General features: G+C 56.3%; 6 protein-coding genes across 6 annotated transcripts; 2 read left to right on the plus strand and 4 right to left on the minus strand.

The window, feature by feature from the left end:
* Positions 1-668: 668 nt before the first annotated feature.
* On the plus strand, positions 669-2446 carry E0L32_001231 (uncharacterized protein; the record flags this gene model as incomplete). The annotated part of the gene is made up of 3 exons (XM_031135179.1): positions 669-784; positions 873-2139; positions 2219-2446. 3 exons carry the CDS (start codon positions 669-671, stop codon positions 2444-2446), a joined length of 1611 nt encoding a protein of 536 aa, XP_030991745.1.
* A 3024-nt stretch (positions 2447-5470) lies between these two features.
* Positions 5471-6382, minus strand: E0L32_001232 (uncharacterized protein; the record flags this gene model as incomplete). Its single annotated transcript, XM_031135190.1, has 1 exon — positions 5471-6382. One exon carries the CDS (start codon positions 6380-6382, stop codon positions 5471-5473), a length of 912 nt encoding a protein of 303 aa, XP_030991746.1.
* Positions 6383-10412: 4030 nt separating this feature from the next.
* E0L32_001233 (uncharacterized protein) lies at positions 10413-11660 on the plus strand (the record flags this gene model as incomplete). The annotated part of the gene is made up of 2 exons (XM_031135202.1): positions 10413-10845; positions 10963-11660. The coding sequence occupies 2 exons, from the start codon at positions 10413-10415 to the stop codon at positions 11658-11660; spliced, it is 1131 nt and encodes a 376-aa protein (XP_030991747.1).
* Positions 11661-11991: 331 nt separating this feature from the next.
* Positions 11992-13686, minus strand: E0L32_001234 (uncharacterized protein; the record flags this gene model as incomplete). The annotated part of the gene is made up of 1 exon (XM_031135213.1): positions 11992-13686. One exon carries the CDS (start codon positions 13684-13686, stop codon positions 11992-11994), a length of 1695 nt encoding a protein of 564 aa, XP_030991748.1.
* A 774-nt stretch (positions 13687-14460) lies between these two features.
* E0L32_001235 (uncharacterized protein) lies at positions 14461-16686 on the minus strand (the record flags this gene model as incomplete). The annotated part of the gene is made up of 1 exon (XM_031135224.1): positions 14461-16686. One exon carries the CDS (start codon positions 16684-16686, stop codon positions 14461-14463), a length of 2226 nt encoding a protein of 741 aa, XP_030991749.1.
* Positions 16687-17279: 593 nt separating this feature from the next.
* Positions 17280-18494, minus strand: E0L32_001236 (uncharacterized protein; the record flags this gene model as incomplete). Its single annotated transcript, XM_031135235.1, has 1 exon — positions 17280-18494. One exon carries the CDS (start codon positions 18492-18494, stop codon positions 17280-17282), a length of 1215 nt encoding a protein of 404 aa, XP_030991750.1.
* Positions 18495-19711: the final 1217 nt, after the last annotated feature.

Consider the following 19711-nt stretch of genomic DNA (forward strand, 5'->3'; position numbering starts at 1 on the left):
TCAGGGAAGAGTTTGCCGATGCATTTGCCATATCTGGCCCCCCTGTCCCACCCCACTGAGGTCGGGAGTGGCAAACGGCATTTGGAGAACAGCTAGCTCGCCCTGCTCCGCATTCCAGTTGGTAGATGTTGTGCGGAGAGCATCTTGGGGAGCTGGAGCTAGTGGTCTTGGCGACGATGGTGAATGACCTGAATCTGGCGTACATGTCCGAGAGGAGTGCTTGGGGGTTCGTGGGCTCGAAAGGATAAGCAGCCCTCCTCCGCCACTATGTAAGCTGAAGTCTTCAATAAAAAGCACAGCAGTCTCCCAACTCCACGGGCCTGGGTTCTGCACGTCGTATTTCTGAGCAATACATTACCCAATCTTGCCTCTCTGTACAGCCCTTATTCAACCCACGAGTGGCCTGTCGTGGGGTTGTGACTCAAGAATCAGCACCAGGTCGGAAAGGGTAAAGAGCGGCATTCTTATTCCGACCCTTGTCAAATCTTGTTTTGATGTTGTGTGGACAGACTTAGATACAGCGGTTTTCTGGGCTCTGAAATCTTCTCCAAATTTTCAAGACGATTTACACTCTTGTGTTCTCGGATTTTTACAGAGTGGTTCTCACCTGCCCATCGGCGTCGCTTTAATACTCTTGGTCTTCCTGAGACTCAACTCGGATCCCGACCATGGCGTCTCCCGAGAAGGCAGCACCAGTCAGCGAGGGGGAGGATGTCATACAGGCCGCCCATCGGGAGCAAGACATCCAGCATGTCGCCGAGCGAGGGCAAATGGCCACCGACAAGTATGTGTTCAAGACACCCATCCCATGTGTGATCACGTCCAGAGGGTCAAGCAATGTGCTGATAGTTGACTTTCTTCGAATGGTAAAGGTACGGTCAGCCGCTGTTCCAGTTCGATGCCAAGGCCGAGTCTCGCTTGCGCACCAAGATCGATCTTTTCATCGTCCCCACGGTCGCGGTCTTGTATCTCTTCTGCTTCATCGACAGAGCCAATATCGGTAAGTTCTCTTGCTCTCGGGAGCGCCCCAGGGCTCCTCATACGCCCTATCTGAGCTGCATGACTCATGCCAATGCATCACCAGGTAACGCTCGACTTGCCGGCCTCGAAAAGGACCTGCACCTGAAGGGAAACGACTACAACACCGTCTTGTCGGTGTTTTACATCTCGTACATCATCTTCGAGATCCCGTCCAACATCCTCTGCAAATGGGTCGGCCCCGGCTGGTTCTTGCCCGCCATCTCCCTGGGCTCGTCGCTCGGCACCGCCTTCGTCAAGGACATGCCCGCCGTGTGCGGCGTGCGCTTCCTCCTCGGAATCTTTGAGGCCGGCATGCTCCCGGGGATCGCATACTACCTATCGCGGTGGTACCGTCGTGCCGAGCTCGCCTTCCGCCTCTCCCTGTACATCGTCATGGCGCCGCTCGCAGGCGCGTTCGGTGGCCTGCTCGCTTCGGCCATCCTGAAACTCTCGCACTTTGGCGGTCTTCATGCATGGCGCATGATCTTCGCCATCGAAGGCATCATCACAATCGGCCTCTCCCTTATCGCCTTCATTACCCTGACCGACCGGCCCAGTACTGCCCGGTGGCTCACGCCCGACGAGCAGGCCCTGGCGATCGCCCGCGTCAAGTCGGAGCGTGTGGGCGCCACGCACGTGCTGGACGGCATCGACACGATCAAGCTGAAGCGCGGCCTGACGAGCCCCCTCACCATCGCCACGTCCTTCGTCTTCCTGCTCAACAACGTCACGGTGCAAGGGCTCGCCTTCTTCGCGCCGACCATCGTCGCCACCATCTACCCGGACAAGTCGACCATCCAGAAGCAGCTGTACACGGTGCCGCCGTACGTCGTGGGCGCCTTCTTCACCGTGCTGATCCCGCTGCTGAGCTGGCGCTTCGACCGCCGCCAGATCTTCATGGTCATCAGCGCGCCGCTGACCATGGTCGGCTACATCATGTTCCTGGCGTCCAACGTGGCCAAGGTGCGCTACGCCGCGACGTTCCTCATCGCGCTGTCGGCCTTCTCCCTCGGCGCCTTGACCAACGCGCAGGTGAGCGCCAACGTCGTGACGGATACGGCTCGCAGCAGCGCTATCGGTATGAACGTCATGATGGGCAACATTGGTGGATTGATCGCGGTATGTCTATGTTTTTCTTTGATCGTGATATTCGATCTTTTTTTCGGCACAGAGACTAACTGGCTTTAACGTCCTTCAGACCTGGAGTTTCCTTTGGTATGACGGACCGGATTATCACATTGGCAACGGGCTCAATCTCGCTACCTCGTCTACCGTATTGATCGTCACCATCTTGACCCTCTTGTGGATGAAGCGCGACAACAAGAAACGCGCCCAGCGCAATGTAGAGGAGGAGTTGACAGGGCTCACCGACAAAGAAATCGAGGATCTCGACTGGAAGCATCCTGCCTTCAAGTGGCGCCCTTGATTGGCGAACAGGAGCGGCTAGCATACTTTGATCTGAGCGCCTGCACGAATAAGTCTCATGTACCTGCTCTCGCTATTCTCGAGCATGCACGTACCATAGTCCACTCTCAATTTCAATACTCTGGAACAGTGAACCTGTGCAATTCTTACCTAAATGCTTGTCTGTCAGACTGCATGTCCCGTGTCTTGGCTGTGCTAGACAGTGGCGAGGCTGAGACAGGAGACGGTCGCGCGTCGCGTCGCTTGCGACTGCCCATGACTTAATAAGCATTCCAAATAGCCTCGATGTTGACACAATTACTGGCATCGCGTTGATCGTGGCCAATCATCTTCTTCGGCTGGGGGGGGAAATGTGTTCCCACCGCGATTCATGTCCCGTGTCTTCACCATCAACATCAAGTAAGCCCGTCTACTCCCCGGACTCTCCTTTGTTCAAGCCAGAGTCAGGTGACAGGCCAAAAGGCGGGCTGTCTCAGATTCACTGGCAGTCTGACTGTGGCTTCGCCTGCCACACCTCATCCTTATTCCCCCGAAGCTGTGGCTTGGCGACGAACGGCTGTCGCCCCATAGGTGGCTGGACCCTCGAGATGTCTTACCGGCCACAACAAGCTTTCCAACCTATCCTAACTTGAAAATAGGGGCTCTTGGGTGTCTTTCATTCTGATCCTCTGGCCGCTGTTCTACTAGGAATGCTCGGGCGGATGAGACACCATGCTTTCCCAGCTTGATGGTACTGGACATGCATGGGCAAGGGAACACTCCCCATGTCTCGGTGCCATGTCTTGGTTTTCGAGTCTCTTTTCTTTGTTCTAGGAAGACTTAGAGCGCCACAGGCAATGAAACACCACGCACTTCCAGCTAAATGGTTCTGGCCATGTGAGAGAGAGAGTCGTACGACGCAGAGTTCCTGTCGATCACGACAAGCAGCTGGGATGCACGCGGGGACAAGGCGAGTCTCCGCGTGATGTATCATGCGTGTCATGCATGTCATGCCAGCATGCCGACTTTTATCAAATTAGTCTGCAAAATAAAGCATCTTGCGTCTGCAGTCCCTCTTCAAATTCACTTCTCCTCGCTGTTCTATTATTCAGATCATGCGTGGGTTCATGGGCAACGTATATCGACACCCATCTGAAGGCCCACTCATTCTTGTCAGCAAAGTTGCAAATAACTTGAAGCTGTGGCAAGTTTTCATTGCTTTCCGTTACACAAATGACGCATGCCCAGCAGTCATGATCCGCGTTATTGGGAGCCTTGCACCAATCAGGCTTCAACCAGCCTCGGGAGATCAACAGGGCCGGGGACATTCCCAAAGAGGAAAGCCTGCTCCTCTGCTCTCGCCATGTCCGGAGAGACATCGGTGAGTTTTGTGTAACCAGCGGGGAGCACCGGGATGTCGTCATCCCCCCAGACCCTTTCGCTGGACCCCCGAGTCTCTTGATAGGGGTCCAGCGGGTGCGTGGTACTGTTACACAGAAACGCTTCATTTCTCATGGCTGTGTAACTCAAAAATATCGACGGCGCCGGACTTCGCTGTTACACGACGCTATGCGTTGTCTCAACACGGCGTCCTACCCAAAGAGGAAATCCTATTCCGTAAAATGCTGGGAAGTCGGACAAGGGACCGAGGACGCCCATGCCGCTCCCGCAACTCAGCCACCCACGCCACCCGAACTGTGTTACGCTGACCGCGTGAAGCCAGGGATAATAAACGGCTCAGGTTACACAAGACCATAAAGCAATAGAGGGGGATAGTCGCGGAGATTATCCAGAAGCAGAAACGTGCGGTAAACGCCTACTACGAAGTATGTAGTCAATTATTTCCCAGAGTGGGACCGGCTTGGTGTAATCCGCCTGCCAAGACAACCACTATTCAAAGTATCAATGTAGGCAATGTCTTAGAGATGCTGGAATAGAATGTCGTGATGAGCTAAATGTGAATAGTACCGAGACATGATGTATGATCCCAAAAGCATGGTAAAAGAGTGAGACATGTTTGTACCAACTTTCTTGAGGCCACGCTCGCGTTCCGGGGGGAGGGTACTGCTTTGTGCTTCAGGGTCAAACGGTGCCCCCCACTCCAGTGCTCTGTGCGTTCCATGTTCCTTTACGTTTCTACAGGTGTAGAGTTTATGGTGGGCTGCATGGTGCCGACTCCGTATTAAGGGCATACATGTAACCAATGGGTGCGTAAATGCATATGTATGAGTGTTAGCATAGACTTAATGGAGGATATTCTGTATCTTGTATAGAAAATCAGAAATAGACGGTGCAATAAGCATCAAGTTGAAAAGGTGTGCCTCATGAATGGATGGTACAGGTTAGACAGGTGTGGCAATTAGAACTTCGCAGGGAAGAGACGTGGAGGAATAGGTACATTGCGGTACATTGAGAGTGTAGACGTGGAAGGTCAGGTTCCTAGGTGGTATGGGTAGAGCTAGGATCGGTGGCCAAGAGCGCGCCGAGCCATGCCGGTACGACACCCAGTGTCTTGGGTAAGTTCCCAATCAGGGATCCGAGACCTTAGTGAAGGGAGGGGAGGGTCGCAGATCAGATCTGGGGCAACGGTCGCCGATTGACACAGGCCCGGATCGTCTGGGACGACCCAGTGGCTCGGATCGCTGGAGGCGACAGCGACGAGGTTCCCATCGTGATCCGGCCGGCAACGGGAAGTTTGAAGCTGGTGTCTCGATCACGATAGTTGGAGGGGAAGCTAGAGATGGGAAGATGTCAAGGATGGTGAGATTGTTTAGATTCGTTGTACGATCAATTGAAGCTATTCAGTCACACGGAAGATTGGATCGTGAAAGTTTGTTGTAGATGAAGTTTCTCATTCATGATTTTATCTCCAAGATAGCCCAAAGCCTAGTAATGCCCAAAACTCCGAATAATGCTTTTTCCATGTGGAAGTTCTCTATGCTCATGATAGTCCCTGTTCTAATCCCAAAACGCTAGTGTTATGCAATATGTAAAAGAAAAGATGTGCAAAAGAAGAAAGTGACGCAAGACACCAAGAGGCTATTATCTAGCCGGTGTACTTGCAAGAGACGAGGTTGCTGCTGGCACCGCAGTTGGCGACGACCTTGTTGTTCTGGCGCATGTTGAGGATGGAGGCGCCGGCCAGGGACTGGACCTGGTTCTTGTTGTTGCGGACGACGGCGTTGCTGAAGGCGACCTGGCCAAAGTTGACAAAGGGCACGAGGGAGCCGCCGGACTGGAAGTCCTCGACGATGAACTCGGCGTTCTGCAGGCACAGCGTGGCGCGCTGGTTGGCAAAGTTGTGCGTGATCTGCTTGCGAGTCGTCAGGTTCTGGATGGTGACGAAGCCAGCCTTGTTGCTGCTGGCGGAGACGGTGATGGTCAGGGTGTCGCCGGCGCGAATGGCGAAGCCCTGGAAAGTGTAGGCGTAGTCCGGGTACCACTCGTACCAGGCGTCGAAGGAGGCCTTGCCGTTCTGGAAGTAGACGTCGATGCCGGTCTGCAGGATGGCGCGCTGGCAGCTGCTGCCGTCGATGCCGACCCAGACGGAGGCGGCGTACTGGGTGGAGGCCTTGCCGCCGCGGGGCATGGCCGGGTTGGGCACCTTGATGGTGGCCTGGGCGGTCTTGAAGTTGTTGCCGTTGAGGACGGCGCCGGCCCAGTTGGAGGAGTAGGCGACGTTGCGGGCCGCGCGCTTCTCGAGCTCGTCCATGTCCTCGACGAGGTCGCCGACGATGTCCTCCTCGACATCGACGGCGCGAGTGGTCTTGTTGTAGAGGGAGGCGGCGGGGTCGGCGCCATTGTCAGACTGAAGAATGTTGAGGCCAGTCTTGCGGAGGGCGGCGCGGGGCTCGCGGGGCACAAAGGTGATGTCGGCAGTGACGTCCTCAATGGGAGCCATGGGGCCGGCAACAGCCTGGGCGGCGAAGTAGGCCAAGATGGTGCTGGAGAACTTCATCTTGGATAAAAGTGGAGATAGCAAGTGAGAATGTCTTTAATGATGAGAAGAAGATATAGAAATAGAGAAGATGGAAAAGCTTGGAGTGTTTTGGAGTATAGGCTTTGTGATTGAGGCTCTTGGAGGCTTGTGTGTTGATGATGATCTTCTTTCGACTGGAATGCAGGGGTGGAAGAGCCCAGATTTATACACATTCCACCTTTGCGTTGAAGCCATACAAAATCAACATGAAAATCAATTCTTGACATCGTCAATGGCCTAGAAAAGGATATGTCTCGGATCAGATGTAGAATTTCTTGCACTAGTTTGGGGTTGCCGGAGATGTGAATGACACTTGACAGAGCTGATCATTTACTGTAAACGTCACATATCCCCGTCGTTACGTAGAGATCGACAGGGTCCCCGACGCTAAACGCAAGTCCCAGCAGGGCAAAAAGATCTGGAAGGGTTACACAGACAGCGAGAACCGGCGTGGAATTGTTCTCTAGAGTGCAAAATTTCTGAGACATGCGTGGCTTTTGCTGATCACAACCCAAAGTGGACATGTTCCGAGACAACGCCAGCTGACTCGAGGAGCACCACCTCACGGCCTCTTCCCCGTTTCTCGCGGAGGGAAGGCTGTGGTGTTCAGTAAGTGTCAAGACGGCAAGCAAACGCGGCTGTTGCCAAGAGCATCTTGCTCTGGGCGGCCAAACCATTGCCTATGTGTGGCTTCGAAGTGCTGCAGTAGACAAACATCACCGCTGGCCAATTCACTTGATTCGTGGCCCAGGTCAAGCCACTAAGCCCTGTCAAAATAAGCGTGCATATGCTATCCGCCTCTGAGCAAGGGTCTTCCTGGCATCTCCATGTGCTATCAGGGGTGTCGAGGTTGACGACCCCGGTTAACACCCCCTTCCCCAGATCGCCAAGGCCAGGTGTCCGGCGGGGTTTGCATTTGATGATCATGGAAGTTACCGATGCATTGGTGATTGTCTCTCTTCCTCAGCATGGTCGGGCTCAAGACCGAAGGTGACACAATGCTCGCTGTGGCCTGTGTCACAAATCAGAGTTTGTGCCCATATGCCTCGTGAGTTGAGGTGACACGGCCCAAGAAGCTGGGAAGACCAGCCATGTGCGAAGGGATCGCACGCGAGGAGTGAGACCTGATTCACAGGGTCCTTGGGTCAGGAACCTGGTGTTGGTACCTAGGTACTCCCATCCTGACTCAGCAATGGCTGGAATCGCCTCCCACTGCATAAGGTTTCAGGTGAGGAGGCTCTAGACCAGTTCACAAAGGCGTGCCAAGCCTGGGCTCAATCTCCCTCCACAGAGCCTGGTATTGTCTACGAAGTACGGAGTACTCTCGTAGTCCGGATTCCCCAATTTGATCGGATTCCAGACCCTCATCCTCCACAAGAGGGACAACGCCAGTCGGTCCTCGTAGGGTGAGGCACGGGGGTCCAGAAGCCGCAGGAGAAGCAACAGCAACGTCAAGCACTCATCTTGTCCGATCACTGAGATTGTGTGATGCATGCAAACACAACCGCGCATCTGGTGAATGTTCTGCCTGTTCAACCAGCATTGAGATGACGCACAGCGTCAATCAGCCAAACATGACGTCTAATTTTCAGTGAGTACCTGTTCATGAATCGCACTCCGCGGAGCCAAGAAGGCGCACAACGACGCCGGTGAGACGGGCTGAGGGCATCCCGGGAGCGGTCGATCTTGGAGACTGTTGTTGTTATTCTTGAAGCTTGACTAGGAATGCTCTCAGATTGGAGACCTTGCAGCAGTGGAATGTCCCCCAGATTGAGGAGGATTTGCCACCGTGCAGCAATCTCTGCCTCTGCCAATGACGACATCTGGGTTGCACAAACCCCATCACTAAAGCCCCTGTAATTGGGCCCTGCCAAACCTTATTTTCAGCGCTTGCCCCGCTGAGGCAAAATGACGTGCACAGCCACCGGCCCCCTAAATCCCGGTAGACACCCGCCATAGCTCAGCGCCTGTGGGGGGTTTAGAGTGGAAATACTGCCTGGGGTTTTAGGTGCGCACACAAGCAGATTAAGGTTCGGGGGAGACCCCTTCAGCCCTTAGCCTTCCGTGGGGGAAGGCTGCTCACCGAACAATCTCCGTGCCGTGTCTGGCCAGCTAAGGCCACGGAGAACGCCGTGGAGATGCTCCCTCGTGGGGTAAGACATCACCGAAGCGCTGGATGCTGCATCCCCTGTCATGGCGACCGAGCCGTGTCTTGGAGAAGGCTTCCCAGACTGAACTCGGCCAGAGATCGATCCGAAGCATCGGGTCGACAGTGATGGCTGTGTTTTGTCTCATCGCGGGAGAAGCATTTGTCATGTGTCAGCCAAGCCAGGTTCTTTGTCCGCAGCCACAGATCGAGAAACTCACCCAACTTGTCAGCGCCGACGGATTATCAGCGCCGACTGAGGCAGGAGCAATTGCCCTCCAACTCATCTTTTTGCATGACGGTGACGTGCTCATCATATTCTGTCGAGCGGTTCAAACTCCATTCCTCGTGGGCTCCGCCGTTGGAACAAGCCTAGACCAAGGGCACTACACCTCAACGGCTGCGATACTGCAATTCTTCAGCCTTGAGCATGGATATCTAGTCCAGAATAATACAGATGGATGTAAACTAGAATTCATCAAAGCGGAGCTGAACTCCGCAACAGAGAAGAGTGGAGGGTCGGTTCGGCCCTCTCCATCCTGGAGCAACGGCGACATAGGCCGGGAGATCGCCTATGCCTCCGGCCTCCACGCCGTCACGACAAAGAAGCCCAAATCTCACTTGGCCCCATCTAAGCTGTAACTGGCGATGTCTCCGTGATTTGTTGCTAGGCTAGACCCGCGCCTGCAGATCGTGAGTCTCTTGCCCCGGTGACACCCAGGCACGCCACTCCATCTTTCCAGTGGCTTGAGAACCACGACGTTGAGCGAGACCGGACTCGTGATTCGCCGAATCCATAACATGAGTTCTGTTTTTGTGTACTTGTACAATGTCCAATCAACAATCAGAGACCTGCTCGCGTCCATCCGGCGTCCATGCCCTTCCGGCCGGTGTGGGGATTCGCCCTGCCGGACGGAGGTGGGGCCGAATCCGCCCGTCGGACATGGTTGATGATCCTTCCCAGCCGGCTGGGCGCTGACGGGTAGCACTGCAACACGGCGCAACGCCGGTGATCATTAGAACATGACCGAATTTCATCGTTAGCACCCATTCAATTAATTTGCAAGTTCTCCGAGATTCCAGCTAAACCCCCACGGCGCCGCGCTCAAACCAAGGCTGTGCCAGAGTGCAAGGCGGGGCAATGTTCGGCCGACGGTGCATGATGGCAGCACATTGGGCCGGGAAGACGGGAGCTGCGCCGCAAATCGACATTGCATGCCCTGCAGCTGCAAAAGGGTATTTCATTCAACCCGGGGCCCTACCACACCCCCGAAATGCGTCAGCAAACCACTGTCCAGGGACACAAAGCTCGATCTTGGCCTCGCGTATTTTTCGGCCTCGTCCATTTTTCGGGCCTCGTAGTTTGACCTGAGCCAATCAAGTCCAGCCAGTGTGCACAAAATGGTACCTTCATGTAGCCATGACGGATGCATCGGTTTTACTAATCTTTACCTCCGTTACTGCATTGCATGTCAAAACATGTCTATGAGATGCGTCTCAATGCAGTCAAGCAATGATGATCTTTCCATGCTGAACGTCGCCGGCAGGCCCCATGTATCTCCCCACCAGAGATATGGCAGGCTAAGACATGGAGCGACGGCCTGATAGGTAGCCCGACTCCTGTTCATGATGGCGTTGAGCAGACAGTGCCGCCATGCCAAAATTCAAGAGTGGCGCCCCCATGAGAACAGTATTAAAAGGAGGTTCTTTGATCATCGCCTCGTAGCTGAACCATACTTCTGAACTCAACATCGCCAAACAATCACCAACTAGCCCCAATTATTAGAGATACCACTTCAAACATTCCCTAGTGCCCGCAAATCTTGCCCAACTACTCATCTACCTACCACCGTACCATCCAACATGGTCGCCATCGCCACCGTCCGCGCTGCCAACGCCGCCAAGGCCGCAGCCGCATCCGCCGAGCCCAGCGGCCGGCCCTACGTCGCCGTCTTCGCGGGCGGCACCTCCGGCATAGGCGAGCGCGCCGTCCGCGCCCTGGCCTCTAACCACGGGCCCTCCGCCGGGCCCTCCCGCCGGCCTCTGCGCGCCTACATCATCGGCCGCAAGCAGGCCGTCGCCGACGCCCTCATGGCCGAGTGCGCCGCGGCCTGCGGCCCCGGAGGAGAGTTCGTGTTCATCAAGACGGAGGACCTCGCCATGCTGCGGGACGTCGACGCCGCGTGCGCCGAGATCGCGCGCCTGGAGGAGGCCGCATCGGCTAGAGAAGGGCACGAGGCCAAGATCGACCTGCTGGTCGCCACGCAGGGCGTGTTGTACTTTGGCGGGCGGATGGGTGCGTCTTTCTGGGCCCTTTTTCATTTCCTTTTCAAATCTTGCGCTATATCTCACATTCTCACTGTGAGAGGAGAATTACTTTCTTACTAACATGGCATGAGTGAGGTGCAAACAGACACATCCGAGGGCCTAGACCGGCACTTCTCCCTCATGTACTACTCCCGCCTGCGCCTCGTCACCAATCTCCTCCCGCTCCTCACCTCCCTCCCCTCCGGCAGCCCCTCCTCAACCCCGGGCCACGTCGTCTCCGTCTTCAACCCCAACCTCGAGGGCAAGCTCGCGGCCTCGGACCTGTCCCTGCGCGGGGCCGAGAACTTCGGCTTCGTCGCCCTGAGCTCGCACATCGCCCTCTTCACGACCTTCGCCTTCGAGGCCCTCGCCGCGCGCCACCCGGGCCGCCTCGCCCTGAGCCACTACTACCCGGGCTTCGTCATGACCGACATCGCCTCCAAGAGCCCCATCCCGCGCTGGGCGAGCCTGGCGTGGAAGCTGTGCACCCCGGTCGTGAAGCTGTTCGCCGTCGGCGACGACGACTGCGGGCAGTACGTCGACTTCCTCGCGTCGGGCCGGTACGCCGCCGCGCGCGGGGGCGATCAGGTCGAGGCCGCCGCCGCCGCCGACTCCTTGGAGGTCGCGGTCGGCGCGGACGGCGGGGTCGGCAGCGGCGCGTACAGGGTGCATTGGAACGGAGACATCATCCAGCCCAAGAAGCAGACGGACGCGTACCGGAGGGACGGCATGGTGGAGAAGGTGTGGGAGCACACCCTGGCGGCGTTTGCGGCCGTCGACGCGGGCAAGGCCTTTGATGGATGAGAGTGGTTTGGCGTGGCTGATAAGGGATCACGCAATCATTGGTGATCAAAGGTGCGACCGGGTGGTGTTATCTGCCAGCGATGCGACGTCTTTTTTCTCTCTCTTGATTTGTAAGTCTGAATTCCTAATGTAGACTGTATGCTCCTTTTTTCCCTTTTATCTCTAGCAGGATAGAATATCTTCTTTTCTTGACAGGATGAATCCCAAATGAATAATATCTCCTTGATTTATCACTGCACCATGCATGCTTCACCACCCTCGCAATTGACCACCCCAGCAGCCATTCTTCAAATCAATAAAGATTGACCGAAAACACCGAACGAACTCCGCCTTAAAAGAACCTCCACAGCGAATCCGGCCCCTGCCGCGCCTTGAACGCCCCGTACCACCGGCACAGCGGGTACATGGCGGCCAGCACGGCCGCCCAGACGGCGAAGAAGGCCGGCACGCTCTTGACCCCGACCGCCGGCTCGCCCGTCAGCTCGTCGTCGTAGCCCAGCTCCTCGCCGAACAGGCCGATGAGCGGGACCGCCGCCAGCACGAGCAGCAGCATGTGCACGATGTAGAAGAAGAGCGCCGACGTGCCGTACGCCAGCAGCACGCCGAACCGCTTGCTGATGCTCGTCGGGATGACACCCAGAAGCACCAGGATGACGAAGTTGCCGCCGAGGGTGTAGGCCCAGAAGGCGACGTCGGGCGGGTATTTGACGGTGTAGAAGAAGGACCGCGCGGACTGCAGGTACGGGTTGCTGCCCTCGCCGGCGCCGGTCTGGGCGGGCGTCCGCAGGCAGTCCTCGGACAGGTTGCCGATGCGCAGGACGCGCGTGAGGGCGAAGACGAGCAGGAAGCCCGCGGCGGCAAGCGCGTTGCCCGCGTTGACCGCCCTGGGGCTCCAGCGCCGCGCCAGCACGATGCGCCCGTAGAGCAGGCCGAGTACGGCGAAGGAGAGCCAGCCCATGGGCGGGAAGCCCGACATGACGCGGTGGCCGAGCAGCGGGTAGAACCAGATGTCGCGCAAGATGGGCCAGAACCCCTCGGTTATGGGCGAGGGAGGCGCGGCGGCGGCGGCTGAGGACGCGGTAGTCGGGAGGAGCTCGCTCTCCTGGGGCTTACAGTACCCGTGCGTGGGCGACATCCATATGTTCCACCAGATGGTCACGACGCCGAGCACCATGAGCAGCACGTTGTGGACGTGCCACGAGATGCGCGACGCGCGCACGATGACGCGGTCCGAAGACCGGACGACCGTCTCGCCCTCGCCCGGCGGCGCGGAGAGCATCGGCTCGCGGACCTCCTCCTCCGGCTCGTCGGGGATCTCCCTGACCAAGAGGCGCGCCAGCGCCTGCTCCGTGCCCGAGAAGAGCAGGTACAGTAGCCCCGCGATCAAATAGTCCACAGCGAGGGCAAACAGCACGATATTGAGAAACCACACCTGGAAGCCCGAGAGAACCGCGCCAAAGACGACGCTGACGAGCGTCAGCACGACGGCGCGCAGGAAGAAATGGCGCGCCATCTTGCCCGTGCTCCAGCCGAGCCGGGCGCGCGAGCGGCCAAAGTAGACGATGCCCATGCCGAGCAGGAAGGTGAAGCCCGAGGCGCACAGGTGGGTGAGGGTGCGGATGGTGTAGGGCAGCCACCAGTTGAACTGCTCGACGACGGCCGAGTCGAGCTCCGAGTGGATGCCCTGGCCGTGCGGCCAGACGCGCAGGGTGACGCCAGCGTGGTCAAAGGCCATGAGGGCCATCAGCACGCCGCGGAGCAGGTCGGGCGCCAGGTCCCGGGCAGGCTTCGCGGGCGTGTTGGCTGCCTTGTTGGTGCCGTTGGAGGCGCCAGAGCCGTTCGCTGCGACGGACATGGAGCCATAGCTGTTGCGCTGCGACTGCGACTGCGACTGCGACTGCGACTGCGAAGCATTCCCATTACGAGGCTCTTCTGGTGCGCCGCTATCACGGCGGAGGAGCGGCTCCTCGGTGAAGTTTGTCTCTTGGACGACCTCGTCCTGCTGCGCTGATATCCTGTCCGTCATGTCTATTCAAATGCGCTCGTCAAGAAGCGCCCTGAGAGGTTGATCAGACCAGGTAAGGAGAGAAAAGCGACGATGTTTTCACATCTGTCATCAAGATGCGAGAAGGGGCCGCAAACGGATGCGACGGATGAGGTCAGCACTTGTTCCTGCGAGGCGGGCCGGGCGTTGCGCTAGGTAGCGCCGTATTTACGTGTCATGCACCCTGTCAGAAGAGTCGAGGGACAATGGATGGGGCAATTCCTTCCAGACACCGTAGACACCGCGTTGCACACCCAGTCCCAGACACACACGAGCGCAGCAACTTACCTATTAGAGGCGTCACAGTGTCTTACAAGATCGTCATTATCCCGCGACCGATCTCTAGGTCTAGGCAGAGGATTCGTTACGAATCCGCCAGGATCATTGGCGGAGCCCGCCTAGGAGGCAGGTTTTCAGCGCTGTATCAGACCCTGTAACCCGACGCACTAATGCACCAAATGGAGGATTCAAAGAGCCCGATTTGTCAGCGGTTGTCACTGTCAAAGCTTCAGGATCTAGCGCCATCTGAATTACCTTAGGCATGGTGGACAGCAGCACCTCCAGGGCTGCATCCATGGATGTGTAAATCGTCAAATCGCTGAAATAACGATCATGATGAAGAAAAATCAATTGTCCATTGAATTTTGTTGCTAGTCCCAATACCTCAATGCACCCCATGTATGCTGTGCCAAACATAAAAAACGCCGTCTGAAAACCACAAAAGCCATTGATCCCTCAGTGCATGTACCTACCTCCTCACGCCGCCACCGTGTGCACGTCAAAGATGTCGTTCCTCCACCCGTCCTGCTCGTACTCGCGGATCCGGTCCGCCGCCCGCGCCGCCTGCTCATTCCACACCTTGACGATGCTGCCGGGCGCGTACCGCCCCTTGAACACGCCCTGCCCGGGCTGCGCGAGCCCGACGCGCGTGTAGAGGTCCGGGTCCTGCTCGGGGACGAGCCTGGCCGCGACGGCCCGGACGAACGTGTACAGGTCGCCCGGGTTGGCGATCCTGGTCGCCCGTAGGCGCTCGCGAGCGTAGAGGAGCTCGCGGTTGAGGAAGTGCAGGCCGTCCTCGATCGCCGACGCGATCTGCATCTCGAGCGCCTTACGGATGACCGGCCTCACCAGCGGCTTGAAGAGCCACGCGAAGAACGCAAACTTGCTCTTGCGCAGGGTGTAGTCCAGTTTGTGGATGTTGACGTGGACCTTGCGAAGAGTCAGAATCTTCTCCAGCTTCTCCTTGCCAACCTCTATATCTATCTGAATATCAATGCCCCTCTCATCCAGATGGAAGCCGGCGATGCCCTCATCCACAAAACGGAGCAGGCCGGAGTGCGTGCGGAGCCAAAAACCAATCTCCTCGGCGGCGATCGACATGCCGTCGACCCGGATCGCCACGAGCGACTGAATGCTGGAGGTAGTACGGAACTTGGCTTTGCGGATCTCAAGGTCGTTGTACGTAGCAACTCTGAGCTTGTAAGGCAAGAAGGAGGAGTGATTCACCGTTCTGCCGGGCTCGAGAATCAGATTCTCCAGCAGAAGATCGATCTCCGGTGTCGAAATTTCAAGTCGCGGGATAGGCAGGTACTGGATCGCCTGGACGATGAACGGCACAAACACGTTGATCGAGTCGGTCACGAGGTCAGTGTTGGTGTATTGGTGGGCCGGGGACAGGATCGCTGCAATCTTGCTTGAAGTGGCGAGGAGCTGAGCGATGTCCTTATCGTGTAGTACAGACTTGAACGTAGCTTCGGCCTGGGAGAGTAGAGCATCTATATCATCGCGGAGAGATGAACCCGAGGCAAGGTCCTTGGACTGTTCTCGAAGTTGTTGGAATCGCTCCTCTGCTCGGTCGAAGAAACTGGGGTCTGTGAGCAGTTCCTGAACTGCATTGCCGAGCTGACGAACCAGCTCATCAAACTCGGGATCGCTTTTGCTATGCCCGGCGACTGTCTGAAATCGCTTTTCCAACTCTTTCCATTGTTTGGCATCACCAAAGGACTTGAGGAATGCCCAGAAATTATGGATGGCTCGATCTGTTGCTCTATTGGCGCTGACATCTTCTTCGGCCGTTTCAAGGGTGTCCTCGACGACGTGGGAATAGACCATTGCATAGCGCTTCAGTAGCAGCGACAGGGTAGACACAGAGTCAGAGTAGTCCTGTCGCTTCCGCAGCTTGGTGACAGATTGCTTTAGACGGTAGAGCAGTGTGTCCTTTTCGTCGCCTGTCAGCTTCTCGACCAGGCTGTCCTTCGCATCCGTCAGCACCTTGGAGGCGCCCTCGGCCACGACCTCTGTGACTTCGGCGACCTCTTGACCCAGCTCTTCATTCGTAGGCGGTGGCTCGGCATCCGCGCCTGGCTCTTTCAGCTTGGCCTGTTCCTCCTGTGTCGGCTCCAGTCGTTTCCCGGCCTCCTTCGACACCTCTGAAAGAGTGAAAGCAGTTTCTTTGAACACCTCGCGCCCGACTGTACCAAGGTCGGAGAGGAAGAGCCTGAAGTCGGAATTGGTGAGGAGGAGGGATCCGACAGTTTGCAAGCTCCGGTACGCTGCCGCGACGTTGGCCTTGGACTTTGCTTTGGCTGCGCGGTTGGCGATGTCCTCCATGTCTACCGACACCCTCGCCTTGGACAGGTACCAGATAAAGTCCTGGATCTGATCGACCGAGTTCTTGTGCTGCAAGAGCTCGATGAACTGCCTCAGCCACTGCTTGGTGTAGTGCACGAGCGCGCGTCCGGATTCGCTGAGGTCCTCATTGTCCGAGTTCAAGAGTTCAGAGCCGAGAAGCGTGCGGAGGTTGACAATGGTCTGCTCGTTGGACGGCATGAAGCCCTGGCTCAAGGCACGCAGCATCTGGTACGTGTGCAGCTTTTGGTGAAGCTCCCGCTGCAGGACCGTCTCATCGCGATACTGGGGCAGCAGAGGCTCCCGCTCCTCTTCCTCGCTGGGCTGGCACCAGCCGAAGCAGTCAGACAGCATTGTGCCGGAGTCGAGGCCGTGCAGCTCACTACGAGCAGCAAAAGACAAGAGATGTTATCGGTTCTTGGGCAGCGTTTCGCCCATGATCCTCATCGACTCTTTCAAGCTGGCGCAGCGAGCAATACTAGTGTACGAGTGTGATAGGTAATTGTGTTACGGGGTTCTGGGCGGCTCATGATGACGTAGTGGATGTTCCAGTCTTGCCCAGGCGAGGCGACCCGCGATAAGATGGATAAGCTCCTCCAGGCTCCTCCAGGGCGGGTTGCGGGGAATTCAGTAACCTCTAAATTTACAGTGAGTAAACTACCTAGGTAGTTATTAGGTGCCTTAGGGAGCCTTGGAGAGTCAATAAGTCTTGGAGTGAAGCACGAAAATCACAGGCGGGCGCAATCAGCAGTCAAAACCCCAAAAAAAGCACAGAGGACCAGAGTATTCCAAGGTTTGATCAGTATTAATGACAAAGAGAAGTCTGTTGGAAAGACAAAGGAGATCTATCGATAATCTAAAATGCCAGCCCATAACGAGTCCAAAGGGAGATCTACCTTGTGTATGCAAAAATGCCGACGGAGAAGGAGCCATACACGGCGTATATCTCACCGTTCAGTCTCGTTCTCGTCACCGTCTTCGGCAAACTCCTCGACAACTTTGTCCTCTGCAACTCCCTCGCCCTCGCCCTCGCCCTCGCCTTCGGCAACATTCTCGCCTTCAGCAGCGTCCTCTGGCTCGACGTGGATCTCGACAACGTTTTCGCACTCATCCTCGTAGTCGACACCATAGTTTTCGTAGAACACAAGGCGACAGTACCTGCAGCCTTCGACCTCACATCGATCCTCGTCCTCATTCTCTTCCTCGCCCTCGTTCTCTTCCTCGCCCTCGTTCTCTTCCTCCTCCTCCTCCTCATTCTCATTCTCTTCCTCATTCTCCTCCTCCTCCTCCTCCTCGTTCTCCTCATCCTCATCCTCCTCCTCCTCCTCGCCCTCATCCTCATCCTCATCCTCCTCCTCCTCCTCAGTATCATCGTACTCGTTGTACTCGTCATAGATATACTCCCAACCCTCAGGTGCATAGGCCATATCACTCCCCGAGTGCTTGAATTGGGGGTCTCGAGACAGTGCCACCCTTTTGTCAGTGGCGGACTTGACCCTGGAGCGCCAGCACCCGGTCATCCGGCGGTCAAGCTTCTCCCACAGTTCAGGAAGGAATTGTACGTCTTGCGTGCAGTACTTTACGAGGGCCTCCGGGAAAGGGCGCTGGCTGAACACCTCGTAGCTGCCTCCCAGCTCTGGAGCGAAAAGCGACCTTCCCTGCTGCTTGACCTCCTTCCAGGTCTTCTTCTGGTCCCAGCTCATCGAGGAGTGTTGCTCGATACACCTGACCAGCCCGTGGACAAACATCCGGCCCTCCCCCCGAGTGGCCACCTCCCTGAGCTGTACGTCCTCAACGCCGCCCAGCGCAACATCGAAGAGATTGAACAGAGCGTCCGAGTCCATGCGTACGTCGAAGAAGAGCTTCGGGATGTCCTCGTCCTCAAGCAAGTCCTTGAGCGTCCGCTCCCGTCCTCCGGCTGTTGAAAACGCTTTCTCGCCAAGCGTGTGCACATCCACCAGGAAAGTGTGCTTGGTCGGGGCGACAAATACCTGCATGATGGAAATGGTCCCGTATCGAGAAAGATTGACGCCCTCCAAGTCAACGGCGATGGAGGGCTTCGTCGTGGGTTGCTCGTAGAGTACATCTACGAGCTGGGAGATCCCCTCCACAGTGTCGACGAACGTAATGTTCGCATTCTCGCCAGAGGTTGAAGAGGCCATGGTGGTTATTCTGAGTTTTCGTGGAGGTTTTGTGTTTAGAAGGATCTGCGCTGAATTGGTTGTGTATTGAGTAAGACAGGAGCTGGGTTTGTCTGACCAAATATCCCCGAGAGAGACGAGGTGTCGGCATCGATCTTATACTCTCCATCTTGAAGTCTTGAAGAGTTCCGATACAAAGGGAGCATCTAACTGGTTCAGTCACAGTCGAGTCGCTCTCAAAGCCGAACAATCCATCTTCCAGCAAGAACAATAAAGCCCTTGTCGACGAATAAAGTCCCTTGGGGGTATGGCTTGACCTAACAAAGATTGTGAGAACCACTTTGTCCTGGTGTTGTTCCCTTTGGGTGATCCGCAGGCCGGTCCTGTCTTGTCTTTCTTTGTTGCCCGTGGGTTGCCGTGGGTTGAGAAGACTAGATCAATCTAAACATGTTTTCTTTCACCCCTCTCTTCAAGCCCTCTGCCCTGCCATTCTCATACTCGACGCCAGAGGCTCCTCCATCTCCAGAGATTCCTTCCAGCTTCAGCCGCAGCTCCTCGTCCAGCTCAGCCATTGTCTTCTGTTTGGGTTTCTGTTCTTTGGGGCCCGTCTTGGTCTCGGGTCCGGAAGTGACTGGGGATTGTGCTGCTCCCCATGCACTGCGCGCATCTACATTCTTCTCGTTGGCGGGCTGTCGTGCCGGTGGTGGTTGAGTGAGTGGCGCAGCCGACAAAGCCTGTTGTTGCCGCCCAAATTGTACCCGGGGTGTCCGGAGAATGTTCCTTGGAGAAGTCCGTATGGACCGCATCGCTGTTAGATCACTAGGTAGCTGCCGTATGTGTGCGGTAGTTCAGTTTGTGTCTGATGCAAGGGGCTGTGGAAGATGGGGAGACGCATTCGCAGTCGCCCCGCAAAAGACGAAGGCTGAAAGGTTTCGTAGCAGTGATGTCATGGGCCTAAGGAGCTGGAGACATACTCATGTCCACCTGCTCTCAAGCCGACCCTCCTAGACTTGATGATCAAAATGTAAATTCATTATTGTACACACCTTAAACCCAAGATTGGCTTTTGAACAACACCCTCTGAGGATAGTATGGACAGTCTGCATGCTTTTGCAGAATACCTACCTAGGTACCTAAGACACATATTTGGATGGAAGAAAGTACCTAGGTATTGTTAGCGTCTTAGTGGCTGGGCTCGGTAAATTGTGATACAAGCAGGCTACCGGACTGACATGATC

The sequence above is a fragment of the Thyridium curvatum genome, assembly GCF_004353045.1.
Source record: "Thyridium curvatum strain D216 chromosome Unknown NODE_5_length_802575_cov_81.998223, whole genome shotgun sequence".
Classification (NCBI taxonomy): domain Eukaryota; kingdom Fungi; phylum Ascomycota; class Sordariomycetes; order Thyridiales; family Thyridiaceae; genus Thyridium; species Thyridium curvatum.